The sequence below is a fragment of the Podarcis cretensis genome (genome assembly GCF_951804945.1).
Source record: "Podarcis cretensis genome assembly, chromosome: 6".
Taxonomy (NCBI): domain Eukaryota; kingdom Metazoa; phylum Chordata; class Lepidosauria; order Squamata; family Lacertidae; genus Podarcis; species Podarcis cretensis.
In genome coordinates this window covers 75,187,175-75,202,717 of record NC_137175.1, presented here as the reverse complement: position 1 = coordinate 75,202,717, position 15,543 = coordinate 75,187,175, and the positions used below count along the sequence as shown (strand labels likewise).

The 15,543-nt window shown below is 41.3% G+C and overlaps 1 protein-coding gene across 4 annotated transcripts in view; it reads left to right on the top strand.

Moving 5' to 3' along the window:
• The window catches only part of EVI5 (ecotropic viral integration site 5), a 68,161-nt gene extending 57,781 nt beyond the window's left edge, over positions 1 to 10,380 (top strand). For all 4 annotated transcript variants that reach the window (XM_079981316.1, XM_079981317.1, XM_079981314.1 and 1 more), the window contains one exon: positions 9,119 to 10,380. In XM_079981316.1, coding sequence (XP_079837442.1) covers positions 9,119 to 9,421 — 303 coding nt within the window. In that variant the 3' untranslated portion in view covers positions 9,422 to 10,380. The remainder of the gene's footprint in view (positions 1 to 9,118) is intronic.
• The last annotated feature ends 5,163 nt before the right edge of the window (positions 10,381 to 15,543 follow it).

The window sequence follows — 15,543 nt, the reverse complement described above, 5'->3', positions numbered from 1 at the left end:
ACCTCGCAGAATATACATTGGACAAAACACTTGAATTCCGGCAAGTTTTTTCCTCTTTAACCAGAGAACAGGCTGATCCAAAACAGAAAATATTGGGGCAACATGGCTCCCTGTAGGGTAATGATGTTCTTGGAACATTGAGAAGTAAGATAACTAACACCACCATGGTTAGGCTATACATTATTGTATTTGGAAGAGAATGGGTTGGCATTCGTTTCCGGTCACCTGATAGGTGTTTGCTGTTCCCCGGGTAGCTTATTCAAACTGCCACTGTACTTTAGGAATTCTCTTTCTTTAAAACATGTAAGCCTATTGGAAGAGATCATGTGCTGGCTAAATTGAACGATGGTCAACATAAGGATTGCTGCATGGTGTCTAATCCCTAGAGTTAGGGCTGAAAAATGCTAGGTCAATTGTGCTTCGTGAACGAAGCCATATACATCGTTGTCTAAAGGGGCGACCCCATAAGATCTTTTGAGTCGAGAATCTAAAATTACGTAGCCGCACCACTGCCTGCCACGTTCTGCCCATTGTTAAAACCAACAATGGCCTGTTGTCAGCACAAGAAAATTAACTTAAGCAACATAAATAGCAATATATAGCAAGAGCAAAGGGTCTCTTTGCAAAGTGGTCTCTGGCTGCGCAACAGAACTTCCTCTGCCCGCATGCCCCTGAATCTGTTCTGGGGGTTCCTTTTACCCTCCATATCAGATTTGGGGGGATGGGGGGGTGCACAAGGAGAAGGAGGATAAGCTCCACTGCATAAATGGAAATCCTCATATACCGGTATATCACCTTTCTATAAACCAAGCAAGCAGAGCTGCCAAACCTTTCGAGTGAGAAAATTCTATAAAGCCATGTTAATTGAAGAAAATACCCTTTCCTTTGCGCAGGACAGTCTAAGACTATGCTGGCATCTGTATCGGGGGCCCATCTGACGACCTAAGTGCATATGAAAGGAACCATTCTCTCCAATATTTTTTTGAGCTGTTTTATTGGTCAGAGTAAACATGTTGAATTAGGTCCAGAAGCTGATTGGGAATTGATTGGTATATGCTGCTGCTACCCAACTCCTACCTACATGCAGGCTGCCAGAAAAATACATTCCTGGCTACAATCATTAGCTGAGCTTCCAGAAGCACCCTGAAACTATGCAGGAAGGGTGCAGCCTCATTCAAAACAGGGTTATTTGAACTACCGGCCAATGACATGTTGGTTTGGTCTATGTTAGTTTCAGTTCATTTGCTGATCTCCAGCCTACCTACACCTCCAGAGCTTCTCCAACTTAACTTGGTTCAGATAAAAAAAGAGGAATGGGAGATAAATGCCATCTGCGTACTGATGGCACCGCTTTGCAAACATTTTCGATAATCTCTCCCAGCCTCTTCGTGTGGATATTAAAGGAAGATGTAACAGTGTTGCATCACAGTTTCCATGAAGTGGAACAGCCATTCCATCCAGCAGACCATCTTAGGAGACCTTTCAGACTGGTAAGAGTGAGCTACTACTTAGCAGTAGCCCATCCCACAAGCTTGCCATGGTTGATGGCATTCATAGCTTCTGATTGCTGGGCTACAACTCCTCATCAGCCCTGACCCTTGACCAGGCTGGCTGAGGTCGGTGGGAGTTGGTGTCCAACCAACTTCTGGAAAGCCACAGGTTCCCACCCCTTCGGTAATCATGGTCTGTAATGGAATTCCATCAGCTTTGTGGGTCTATCATAGCATTTTGCTGTTGTCTTCATCTGCCTGCCCTTGGGCTCATCAGCACACGCTGCCAGAGTGATGCTTGTCAGGCTTTCAGGAGCAAAGCTTTTTCAATACACTGAAGTGCAGCCATTGTGATAATCTTAAGATAAGCATTTAAAAGCTTTGCCTCAACTCGGAAGATTAAGGGTGAGATTTCCCCCCTCTAAATAAATAAGTAATACGACATTTACTCTAGGTAGAATTTTTTAAAAAAACCACAGTGCAGCATTGTAGCCCAAATCAAGTATGGGAGAGAACGCAAACCTTTTTTTCCCCTTTTTTTGCCCCATAACCCCCTGACATGAAAAGGAAACATGTTAGCTCTCAGATTTAAAATGTGAGTTTTTCAACTTGTGGTTGAAGCTTACAGAGCAATAAATCATGTGCTTTCCTTACATGGTATCTTGCAAGTGCAGTTAAGACAAGACCACCAGATTTGCCCTCCCATAAGTCAGCGCAGCTATTGGACAGCTAGAAAGTTGCTGTTTTTGCTAGTACGTGTCAGATACTGAACCTCTATGCTGGCGGAGTCAGATTTCAATAGTTGTGGTCAGTCTGAGGAAACTGTGATGTGATAAGATAGCGCTTGTGAGGTCATGTGGTTAACAAACACCCAATCTAAAATAGCAGCTTAGTGGACCTTAAGTAAAAATAAGTATAGCTCCTCAGCTGTGTGTGCTGTGTTTTGTGTGTTCTTAGACCCAGAGCTGCTGTTCATGCTGAATAACTTAAAACTGAGGATTCAGTAGCATTTTTCATAATAGGGTCTCGCTCCATACTTTGATTTCAACCTCATTCTTTTATCTTAGTGGTGAACATAGGTATGTGGGAACAGCATAGTGTTGGTGAAACACTACAGAATTCTAGAAAATCAGGTTGTTCATGTTCGTTAATGATTTTAGCATCCCCCCCCCAAAAAGGAGTACTTCACTTTCAGAGCTGATGGTTTCCTTCTCAATAATGATTATTGCCATGATCTAGTGGAAGAGATGTCTCTTTTGCTGAACCTCTAAAGCACATACAAATGATTTGGGGTTGTTGTTTTTTTCATGAAGTCAAGAGACATCCTTAAGAGGAGAGATGGAGAAAGAGAGGAAACTACTAAAAAATATATCAAATCAATACAGTGGTACCTCGCAAGACGAATGCCCCGAAAGATGAAAAACTCGCAAAACGAAAGAGTTTTTCGTTTTTTGAGCTGCTTCGCAAGACGGATTTCCCTATGGGCTTGCTTCGCAAGACGAAAACGTCTTGCAAGTTTGTTTCCTTTGTCTTGCAAGTTTGTTTCCTTTTTCTTAAAACCGTGCATTCACTTCGAGGAGCAACTCATAGCACGCGGTGTGGTAGCCTTTTTTGAGGTTTTTGAAGACTTTGGTGATTTTTGAAGCTTTTCCAAAGTCCGTGCTTCGCAAGACGAAAAAATCGCAAGACGAAAAAACTCGCGGAACGAATTAATTTCGTCTTGCGAGGCACCACTGTATATGCATTTAATAGAAAGTTTTGATAGGCAAATAACATTGAGAGAAGGGCAGAGAGAAGGGAGTTGGTTATAATCATCCCACTTCAGATAAATTGATGGAAATGGGCCTGTATTTTGCAGATTTCTAACTTCAGCATTGAGATGTTGGAATGAAATACTGAATGAAATCTGGACATAATTTTAGCTATCGTTAGATAGGGCTGAGCGGATTTTTCAGTAGATTACTAGATGATGCTGACACAGGTAAACAAAATTTTCATTTTCTTTTCCTGGCCCAGTTATAGACATGAAGGCCATAATCTGTCACCTTAAGCAACCTTTCCTTTCCCAACTGTTTACCAGAAAAAAACAAAGATTGAGATCTATAAATAGCCTCAGAGCTATTGATTTAAAATAAACCATGGCACTTGAATAGCTGCCAAGGATTATAATCCTACATTTAATTTTTGATGCTGATTTCTATATGTTCATGCAAGAAGAGGGTTTTGTTGTTGTTTTAAGTAACTTCTCTCTCTTTTGAAACGTGTTGCTTGAAAATGGCACCCAAGGGCCAAATTCAGCCAAAAGTCATTTATACGTCTTTACAACATACAAAAGAAGTAAAATTTGATGATGCAATTACGTAGTACGACATGGAAGCCTGTTCTTCTGACTACTTGTTATCTTTTCAATCACGCACTTTCTATTAAGATTTCAAAACTTTTGATTATATGGTAATGCTCTGATCAAAAAGTCATGACCTTGCCTGATCAAGTTGTTGCTTTCCTGTTCTGACATGAAAGCTTCTGGTCTCAGTGTGTCGCTAGTTTTGATCTTTGTCATGTAAGCAGTACAGCTGCCCTGCCTTAGCCTCTTGTTTCCTTTCAGCAGTTTTGCTCTTGATAACTGCTAAAAGCTGAAAACCCCAACTGCTACCACCTTGATATTTTTTAAAACAGAACAAAGGAAATTTAGAAATTCAATATTAAGTCTTTTGCATAACTTTAAATATATAGCCTTCATGCTTCTGTATTCTTGCCAACTGCATAACCTAGGGAGGTTTGCTGTGACAAAGCTGCTTCATTACAGTGGATTGTTGTGTACATACGGTAAACTATGGTCCTGAAAGACCTACATTGGCTCACAATACGTTTCCAAGCACAATTCAAAGTGTTGGTGCTGACCTTGAAAGCCCTAAACGGCCTCGGCCCAGTACACCTGAAGGAGCGTCTTTACCCCCATCGCTCAGCCCATACACTCAGGTCCATTTCTGAGGGCCTTCTGGCGGTTCCCTCACTGCGAGAGGTGAGATCACAGGGAACCAGGCAGAGGGCCTTCTCAGTAGTGGCGCCTGCCCTGTGGAACGCCCTCCCATCAGATGTCAAGGAAATAAACAACTACCTGACTTGTAGAAGACATATGAAGGCAGCCCTGTTTAGGGAAGTTTTTAATGTTTGATGTTTTATTCCATTTTAATATTCTGTTGGGAGCCGCCCAGAGTGGCAAGGGAAACCCAGCCAGACCACTTATTATTATTATTATTATTATTATTATTATTATTATTATTTGTAAGACAAATGTGAACAGGGAGGAACCACTCTGATCCTCAGACTCACACGCTCACTCCATCCCTTTCCTCTCCTCATGTGGCCAAGAGAAGGACTTCAACAACATTAAGTTTCACTTCCCCTTAGTTGCCTTGTCCTGTTATCTACATCATAGAATCAAAGAACTGTAGAATTGGCAAGGTCCACGAGGCTCATCTAGTCCAACCCTCTGCAGTGCAAGAATCTTTTTGCCCAATGTGGGGCTCGAACCACAACACTGAGAATCTCGTGCTCTACCGACTGAGATATTTTGAGATCTGGGTTAAAGGTTTAAAACAAACTCCAGTTGAAAAAAAGGCAGCTTCAAAAGCACATTTTTGAAGTTGGCTGGTTTTGAAAGTTACCGGAATTTGTTACAAACTGTCCACATGACACAAAAGGAGACAGGGAAACTGAGGCTTGTGGTTGTCTGCATCTCATGAAACCTTGGTTTAGTGTGACATGTGAACTGTGTTGATATGTTATATACACCAGGGGAACTTGTGCACACGCCCTCCCCGTAAGTTGCTGGTTTCCACTTCCTACCATCCCTGCATATGGTGGAAAACACCAATGTGCAGCTAAGAGCAGCTTGAGGGAGAGTAGTTTAGATCAGGGAAACACAGGAGAAAGAATTAAATGCTAACTGTTCAAAAAAGCAGAGATCTCTAATAATTCTCAGAACCACCACAAAGCTGCAGTTCTGCAAGATTCTTTGAAGGAAGTAATAACTGATAAGATTTTAACCTTTTATATTTGTGGTAATGGAAGTACCGTAATTCTAAAGATCTTACTTTCAAAAAGTGCATGTTTGATATCAAGGCAATACAGCTGGCTTATTCACGAACTTTGACTTAACAACTGAATTTTGCACTAAATGTTTACAGTTCTACACACACACACACACACACACACACACACACACACAGTCTTAACAAGGAAATGACTATAGAAATTAATACTCTATTTCCCCCCAGAAAAATCAATCTGCTCTTGAAATTAAGTTGAGTTGATTCAAGCAAATATTCTTATTTTAAAATGCTACCTTAGTTTGCGCGTTTTTAATCTGGATTATTTAGGAATGTTTTAAACCTCTAAATTTTTCTCTGCTGTCTTTTTCTTTTTGCTTATGCTTGGGCTGACAGTCAGCAACAGGTAAGAGCATGTTATGAGAAAGTTCAAGTGGAATGAATTTGACTACCTTTCTAAGCATGGCTGCTTTGTGTTCTCAAATATAATAATACACAGCCTGGTAAATAACAAGTACATAAAGTATAAGTACAGGGAGAGTCTTTTTAAAAAGGCCCCGTGGAACATGTGTACTCTATCCACTGGGCCTCTAAATCAGGTACTTTGAGCCACTAGTCAATTCTGCCACTTTCAACCATCACCGGAGACCATTAATGATGGGCATTGAAATTTTTGACAACTCCATAAAAGCCATTGAATAGTTGGGACAGTAGCCAGCATGCTATGGTGTCTTATATTTAAATTTGGCAGGATCTCTTGAGAATTTCCATTCCTTAATACTATGTGCTGTGGATCAGCCCCATGTTCTGATACCATTCTTCTTCCATTAAACCAAATTAAAGGGGGCTTGAGTCCACATATCTATTTAGAATGAATAATTCAGATTTATATCGGTAACACAAGAGATTTTCTGCCGCTTTTTAGTATTAACAAGAACGTTCTTCTGTGATCAGCATCCCTAGTTCTGTTCCGTCAAAAGAGATAGAAACAGAATGACTTGTTTTTGAAAACAGACCCCTCTCCTGCAGTTGAAGCTAAGACCTGGAATGTTCTTCCTTAGTTATAAGCTGGGAAATGGCACCAGCTTTCTGTGTGATGTTCAAACAAGTGGAAGGTGGTGTCAAAGACTGGAACTAGGGACAAGAACTATTGATTAATTGTCCTCTATCTGGAAGGTCACAGTACTCTTCCCCATTTTGGAATGTGGTGTCTTGCCACTTAGGGTAAACTCATAGCCAACTTTGTTGAGTTGGAGAGAATAGCTTCCTTGTCCGTTTGCTGAACCTCGCTTTAATTTTTTTTTTTTTAATCTAAAGCCTATGGAACCTTCCTTAATCCTGACCCATACTGAACACTAACCATCTCATTAACTCAAGAGCCCGTCATGGATATGTTGCATCATTGCACGTTTCAGGCAAATTTCAAACCCCTAGTACTACAATAGCAGCATAAGGAGAATTATAGAACTGTTGAATTACAAGGAACCATGAGGGTCATCTAGTCTAACCCCCTGCAGTGCAGAAAGCTTTTGCCCAAAGTAGGGCTCGAACCCACAACCTTAAGAGTTTCATGCTCTGCTGACTGAGCTATCCACAGGGATTTTGCTGTTCGTTTGTTCCTTTCGGTTCTATTACTGTGCTGTTTTTAAATATTGCAAGGTATTCAGAAGGTGTGTGGGTCACTTTAAGGATCATTTGGATGCGAATATGTCTATTTTGAAACTTAAGAAAGCTTCAAAATAAGATGTTGAAATTCATCCTAAGATGGCTGGTTTATTCATGCTTAAAGTTGAGAAATGTCCCAAGCGGTGTCCTTCTGTCTCTCTCCCTCTTTTTGTCATAATACAGAACCAGAAGGAGGAATTCTACAGCTCTTCTTGTGAATATTTACACAAGATCAGGTTTAGAGAGGGCTCCTAGTTCTGTCAGACACCATTGCCAGCTGTAGTGGACTGTCCCACAAAGTGTCGCTTGCAAAATATTCGTGAAATAAAACTCATAGCTCAATACGTGGCTTCAGCTTGAGTCAGCCACTGTGCATAAACTTCATGCAAAGCAGCCATGGCAATTTCAGTTTGTATAAGGGCTTAACTCAGGACCGGGGGAACTTGTGGCCTGGGGGCTACACGTGAACCACAGCTTAATTTCAAAGTGGGAAGAGAAGGGGAAAGTGGGAAAAGGGAAATACCGTATTTTTTTCTCTATAAGACTCACTTTTTCCCTCCTAAAAAGTAAGGGGAAATGTGTGTGCGTCTTATGGAGCGAATGCAGGCTGCGCAGCTACCCCAGAAGCCAGAACAGCAAGAGGGCTTGTTGCTTTCACTGCACAGCGATCCCTCTTGCTGTTCTGGCTTCTGAGATTCAGATTTTTTTTTTCTTGTTTTCCTCCTCCAAAAACTAGGTGCGTCTTGTGATCTGGTGCATCTTATAGAGCGAAAAATACGGTACATTGCCAAACATCTGCCTTTTGCCTTGCCCACCTCCAGCATGCCCCCCCAACAAAGTACCCCCACAAAACACACCCCTCAGCAGAAAAAAGGTTCCCCGCCCCTGTGTAAACTTATTGATTTCAATTCAGCAGTCCCTCTGTTTACAGTGTAGCATCTTACTTAAGGTGTTCTGCATGTAGGAACTGAGCATGTCACCCTTTGGCTTGAAATCTAGGTTGTTCCATTTGCAGTTATTGAAATGTATAGATCACTGCACTAACAAAGCGCTTGTTCAACAAGCTGGCGAAATTGCTTTTGAAATCTCTGGAATTCATCTTTTCCTCAGTCAATGTCTCCCCCCCCCCCCATTTTTTTTAAATAGCAAGAGTATTTGCTCTCTGTTTCTAACCATTACACTGTAAATTCTAAGAATGGGCACCAGGAGTAGAATTTAATTGTCCGGTCAATGTGAACAGAAGATGGTGCATTTAACATGAATTTTAAGTAAATTTGGCTGTGTTTATGTACTCTGCTGATTATCGAATGCTATAGTGAACTAAAGATGTATTGAAGGTGACGGTGGAGTAAAAGTGTGACTTCACTAGTGAAAGCTTGCTGTGCTTGTGTTCTGTTTTTTTATTTTCTCTAAGGGGAAAGTACTTCTTTACTATTACACATTTTTTTCTGAACTTTGGCCTTTGCACCATGTCAAATCCCAGATTTCCCACTCCTAGTCTCATGCCATGTAATGCTGTCTAGGAAGCATCCCCTCTGCCACCAAAAACTCTCCAGAGGATTGGGGTACTTTCCTGAACAGTGGGGGGAAGTATTGCTGGGGGTCACAGGGGGGAAGGAGGAATTGGCAAAAATCACCTCCTATCTTCAGTCAGCAGGAACCTCTGAACGCAGCTCATGAAAGGACAGACAACTTGGGATCATTAGATATGTATACACACATTTGTTTTTATTTCTGGTGAGGGTGAGCAGTGATTTTGTGTACACTCAAATGCTACTCCTGTCCTTATAACTTGCGGATGTACTTTAAGATATAAATGTTTAGTTGAATATGGGCATATTCTCCTTTCTTGAGCTGAAATGATAGGCCTGTCGGCTAATGTTTGTATATGTCTGTCCTTTCTTTTTACAGATCAGATGCCTAAAAGGCAAGAAACCCTTCCCAGGCCCACACACCTTTGATGGGATTCATATTGTGAACCATTTGATAGGAGATTATGAGTCCTTGCATTCATCCGACGAAGACTTTATATCAAACCACGTTCAGGAGTCTGGGGTCCATTTTCACTTGCACAGGAGGACTGGTCCGATGGACTTGACTCCAGCCGTGGCAAACAGTAGTGACAGTGATACTGAAAACACTGAAACATCAGACACCATCGTTCAGAAGGAAAATAACCAAAAAAGAGTGGAGTCTTACTCTACTACTGTGTAATCACTGTGAATGGTATTGGCCTTCATTCTCTAGGAGCTTATTCCACGGTCAAGAGGACTGTCTTAAAAGTTCTTGGACTTGACTGGCTCTTACATCTTATCTGACACGTGATGTGTTGCACCTTACTATTGGCCTCTGTATTTGCCAAATCTTTTATCTCCAACTTGTTGTTGCCATAGAGTAGGACTGGGAAGAGGTTGGATGGATGACAACTCTAACAGTATTAATATTTCCCGTATGCTTCTCATGCTAGAAAATGCACACTCACAACTTCTTCCCACTCAAGGACCATACTACAGTTTGTAAACATGGGAAGTCCTTAGTCTTCAAAGGAAAAGTGTACTTGTGCAATATTTAATGCTCTGTGAACAAATGTGTTCTTTTTACATAAACTGTTTGTGATCACAATGGATATATCAGATACAACATTTATCTGGTTGAGTGTCTTATTTTTAATTAACATAATCTCTATTATTGGAAACCACCAAAGTTTCCAATCTAAAGCCTTTACTTGTGCTATTTTATATAATAATTAATGGTCACACTTCGTTCTAAAGGATTAAAGAAAACCATTAACCGTTCCGTGCATCTGCTTTTGATGTGTTGCTAATGGACCTGATCAGAGTATGTTAACTACAAATAATGTCTATTTTGTATATATTTATATATCCTTGGCCCTGCATAAAAATGTACATTGAATTTTGTATGGGAAGTGTAAATGTTACCATATGACTGGTCTCAGCATTTTAAAAGGAAATGAAATTCTGTTTAAACCAAGTAAAATTGGAAAATGTTTATGAGAAAAATGGCAAAAACACTAATTTTAGTTTTAAGACCTCTGCTTACCAAATGACCCACAGATTCATGCCCTACTGAAATGTGTTCCAAATGACACTATTGACTGAAATTTTAACTTTGTGTATATGTAACTATATAATAAATTTTTTTTCATGATTTAATAGATGCTAAACAGTTACTTGTTCAAGTGTTTCTCAAAATACAGTATCGGTTACTATATTTTATTAAAACAGCTCAACATTATTGCCCTTTACTACATAACAATAAAATCAAGAAAAAAAGTACAACAATACTACAAAACATACAAAAATGTTTACTAACTGGAAAATACACTTAGGATATATATGACAATTATGAATAAGAGAAGGAAAAGATTGCTTTTGTTTATATGCTGCTTTCAGTTTCTCTGTCTTAAGCTAAGTAATCAGGAGGATGAATTTTATGCCACAGATGCTCTGCAGAGTGAGTACAAGGAAGAGAGAAACCTAGGACTGTTTCTTAACAAAGTTCTTAACCTTAGGTACTATTTCTGGGTTAGCGGAGTCTGTAACCTGAAGCGTCTGTAACCCGAGGTACCACTGTACCCTGATTTTAATTACCGTATTTTTTGCACCATAACACTCACTTTTTCCCTCCTAGAAAGTAAGGGGAAATGTCTGTGCGTGTTATGGAGGGAATGCCTACGGGTGGCGGGGGGGATCTGCTGCAGTCGTGAGCAGAGGATCCATGGTTCCCCTTCCTTCCCTCCTCCGTGGCTCGCTTTGAAACAGCAAAGCGGGAGAAGAGCCGCTGAGTGGGGAGGAGAGAGGGACAGAGAGCCTGCTTGCTTTAAAGGAGCAAAGCGGGAGAGGAGAGGAGCCGCTTACACGAGTGTAAGCGGCTCCTGTCCGGTTGGCTCCTTTAAAGCAAGCAGGCTCTCTGTCCCTCTCTTCTCCCCACTCAGCTGGCTAAATAGCAGCAAAGTTTTTCAGCGAACCAGGGAGGAGGGAGAGAAGCAGAGCCTGCTTTCTTCTCCTCTTATACCCCTCTTCTGCATTATTAACAGCATCCTTCTCCACCCACTCCACGCGTGTTCCTTGGCCCTTGAGTGCTTTTCCTTCCCTCCCCACTTAAAACGTGGTTACAAAGCATGGATCCACATGGATCCTCAGGATTTTTGCATTGGGCTACCTCAAACTCACCGTCAGATCACATGTCTGTGGCCACAGCATGAACCACGAAAATCATACATCCACTGTTTCATTTAGAATATTTTTTTCTTGTTTTCCTCCTCTAAAAACTATGTGCGTGTTATGGTCGGGTGCGTGTTATAGAGCGAAAAATACGGTATATGCATTCAGAAGTTCAACTGAATCCAGTAAATTTTACTTCTTAGCAAAAGTGCTTAAATTTGCTCGTGTACCTGGGAGGAAGCCCCTCTAGATTAAATTAAATAAATAAATTTCTGAATGGTATCTTTTGATTGCTTTAGTTCAAAGGGTCAAAGTTCTTAATTTACTAACACTGTACTCCTATGCATGTCTACTTGGGAATAAGTCCCACTGAGTTCAGTTGGGTTTTCTTTCAGGTAAGCATACACAGGATTGCTGCCCAAACAATGAAACCCAATCAGTTGCAAATTGCAGGGGAAGAAATAGGTTTGTCTGGAAGGCCTGCTCATATAAATAGATGGTATCCAGGAAATTCTTAAACAACCTTATGAGCTGCTCTAACTTTCAGTTTTTTTGCTTTCGCTATTTATATCAACGTACAGGAATCATTGAACTGCATTTCTCCGAACAAGTGTTGATGTTTCACTGGACTGTGGGGCGAATGTTGCCCCCATTCAGATGTAAAATGATGCTGTTTCCCAAAAGCAAAAAATAGTTTTTGAGTTCTGTGTCTAGTTTTCTTTGTAGATTGCATCTGCTTTACCTTCCCCAGAGGGAATCAAAATATAAGCAGCTGACAACCTCTGCACCTGGTGCTGGGCAGCTGAGGTTGCCTAGAAAGTATCTGCCTGTCTATCGTTAGAGCACCAGCTGCAGGTCTCTTTGCAAAAGCAAAGCTCTTCAGTCGGTGGCATGAGAAATTCAGTTGAAAGTTGGCCATAAAACACATTAAACAGTGAAGTGCAATGATCTTGCAGTAACTGCCATATTGCACAGGTGCTTGTGAGGGAGACTGAGCAACAGCCTTTATCTCGGAGTTTGCTTTTACATGGAAGTAAATGTGCACCCAGAGCGTGCCCACTTTTGTATTAAGCTGCAATACGTTCAAAACGGTAGGGGGAGATGCTTAACTCCCATTTTCCCTGTCAAATATGGCACATGTCCAGCTTTTCGCCCCACAGAAGAAGAGAGAGATTTCCCCCACCCTCGAGGGAAAAATAAATTTTGCAGGGGGTGGATTTTTATAAGAAAAAAGGGCACACAGGAAGCTAAGCACCTGCTTGCCTGTACAAACCTCTGCTCTCAATTGCAGCTTCCCAGAACCAGTTTGGGTAAATGCAGGCACACATTGGAAGGGGTGACGATAGAAACATCCTCATAACAAGGGAGCACCATGTGTGGTGTTTGGCCCAGAAAATGAATGGATTCAGGAGGACAAACAGTATTAGGGTGGCTTCGAATGCATATTTTAAGGACAGAACATATGGATCTCAAGGCTGCCACCCAAAATGAAAAACTTGTCTTAAGAGGTCCCTCCCATGCTCCACAGTATATCACAAAGTTTACCCTCCGCCCTGCAGTCAGTCATTATATGATGTATTCGCTTGTCCCTGTTGGCATCAACCAGTGAGATGCATTGTGTATTGATGTCAAGACACTATGGCTGAGTACATGCCATGCATTTAAAGCACTTTACTTCCCTCAAAGAATTCTGGGAACTGTAGTAGACCCCTAATAAAGATACAATTTCCAGAATCCTTAACAAACTACTATTCCCATGATTCTTTTTTTTTGGGGGGGGGACGGGACAGTAATGCACTTCAAATGTGGTTTAAATGCATGGTGTATTTGCATGTTGTATTATGCATCCTGGAGTAGAAGGCAATAACTGAACACAGAGCTTCCATTCTCTACAGCAGATCCATGTTTTTAGTAATAGCTAGCTCTGCCCTCATGTTCAAGCCCATAACTGTGTGTGTGTGTGTGTGTGTGTGTGTGTGTGTGTGTGTGTGTGATGCTTGCTCTGTGTCTGTTTCTTCAATTAGGTTTTAAGCTAGAGGCAAGGCTCTCCAGATGTTGCTGGAACAATTCCCACCAGCTCCATCCACAGCCAATAATCAGGGATGGAGAAGTCCACCAATCTCTGGAGGGCCACAAGTTCCCCATCTGAGGTTTAAACTCTCTCCCTCTCTCTGCTTCATATGGCCACAGAGAACTGTCTCTGGCAAGTTAAATCATCACGCAGAGCTGCCCACACTCTCCTGCATTTCAGTTTGCTGGTTGCATCCACCTGTCCCTCTCCTGTGTACCTGCAAATCTGCTGAGATCAAGGAGCTAGAAGAGTTCTAATTAGAAGAGTTGTCAGTAGTGACAACTGCAGTGCCACATTAGGGTTCATTTTATGCTTCGTTTAGAAGCTGGGGCAAAAACGTCCAAAGTTCTTTCTACGTCATCTGATTACAGAAGTGAATAAAAATATTGTTGCTCCTATAACACTAACGTGCTCCTTGTAACTGGAATCAGATCTGGAGACATGGGCCAGGCCCAAAGTATTTGCTTGGGTGCGCACAATGGGCACTGCAGAATGTCTTTGTGTCTGAATGACTGACATATCTCTCCCCATCAAACCATGCCATACTCTAAACCACTTTGAAATCCCCCTGGGTTTCACAAGAGCTAGACGTGCAGCCTGGAGGTCAGACAACAGAGGCCAGGCATTTCTAGGGATCAGACAGCTCATTTTGTGCTTCTTTCAATCCTACCCACGAATTGGTAAGACTGGTAAGATTAGTGCCTACTTGCTGGGTATGTGTTGCCCTGATCTTGTTCCAGATAATGAAAACCAAAACTCTTATTGTATTTGGAGTGATTCAAAAACGGCATCCGGATAGATAATGGTTATGAAACCTGCTAATCAAATGATCGGTTGCGCCATACATCCCATAATAGAAATTAGGAAACCTTAGAGATAAGTAAGTTGCAGTGACTTTACTTTTCAGCGCCTGCCCTGCAAAGTGCCAAATGCTGTCTATAAATCGCACTGGTGCAAAAAGCCTTTTTGCAGCATGCTTCTCCTGTTAGCTACAGACAGGCATTAAGATAAGCCAATCAGGAAGAAATAAGGTAGTTTACTGCCAAAACTTAACACCTTGGTCCTCTTTGCATTATCTAATTTAGCAGTGGAGTCAAACAAATACTGACTTAGTGGAAATGTTAGAATGAGATATTCTGTCAAGAGCGGAAGTGACTTAAGACTGCAACCTTATACACATTTACCTGGGGCTTACTTCTGAGTAGACATGCATAGGACTGCAGGTTACCCAACTATTTCTTCAACGCTTGTGTCTACATAACTGCTGCATGCTATTCATGAAGGATAAGCCTGTCAATAGCTTTTAGCTATAACAGTTAAAGTTTTAGTTTTTGTTGATTTTTGGACATTCGTCACCATTGTACCCAAGGCGGCATGTATTGTGGCACCAAGCTTTAGAAAGGTGGTAGCCCCTCATATTTATTCAAACCATACTCGGTCTGGCACTCCCTATTTTCAGAATGAAGCCTCCCATCTATCCCTGAATACCAGATTCTCAGATTGAGTACAGAATGGCTATCCCACCTTGTCCAATTTGTGAGCTTTTTGGTGACCTAAATGGTCTGATTCAGCAAGCCAGTTATTATATGTCAAATCCTGAGAAGGCAAATCCTTCAGTCAGAAATAGTGGAAATGTAACCATTTTCTCTTTAGGTATGTGGTTCTGTTTTTCAAAACTCTGTGGATCCTAGAAGGCAAATGCTGTTGACAGTTTCAGAACTATCATCACCTAAGGACTGCAGCTGTGCCTGCTCAGACTCTCGTGCAAGAGCTGATATATCATACTATGGTAGGCAGAATAGGCAAGCACACAGACTTCCCTACAACCATGAAACCCGGAGACATTCACTTTATTAATCTAATTTATTGGTGATGAATAAATAAATTTATGTAAGGCTTGCAGTTGGCCAAAAACATTGCCCAACTATACAAAGGTCTGGTGTTGCTCCAAACACTTCCAAATGCAACATTTTAAGTTGCCTTTTTCTGTGACCCAGTTCTAGAATGCTCTGTCTCTGCAAACACTTTCTAGCACTGTCATAATAAACTCAGGCACCTATGTCTGTTCTAAGAACCCTAGA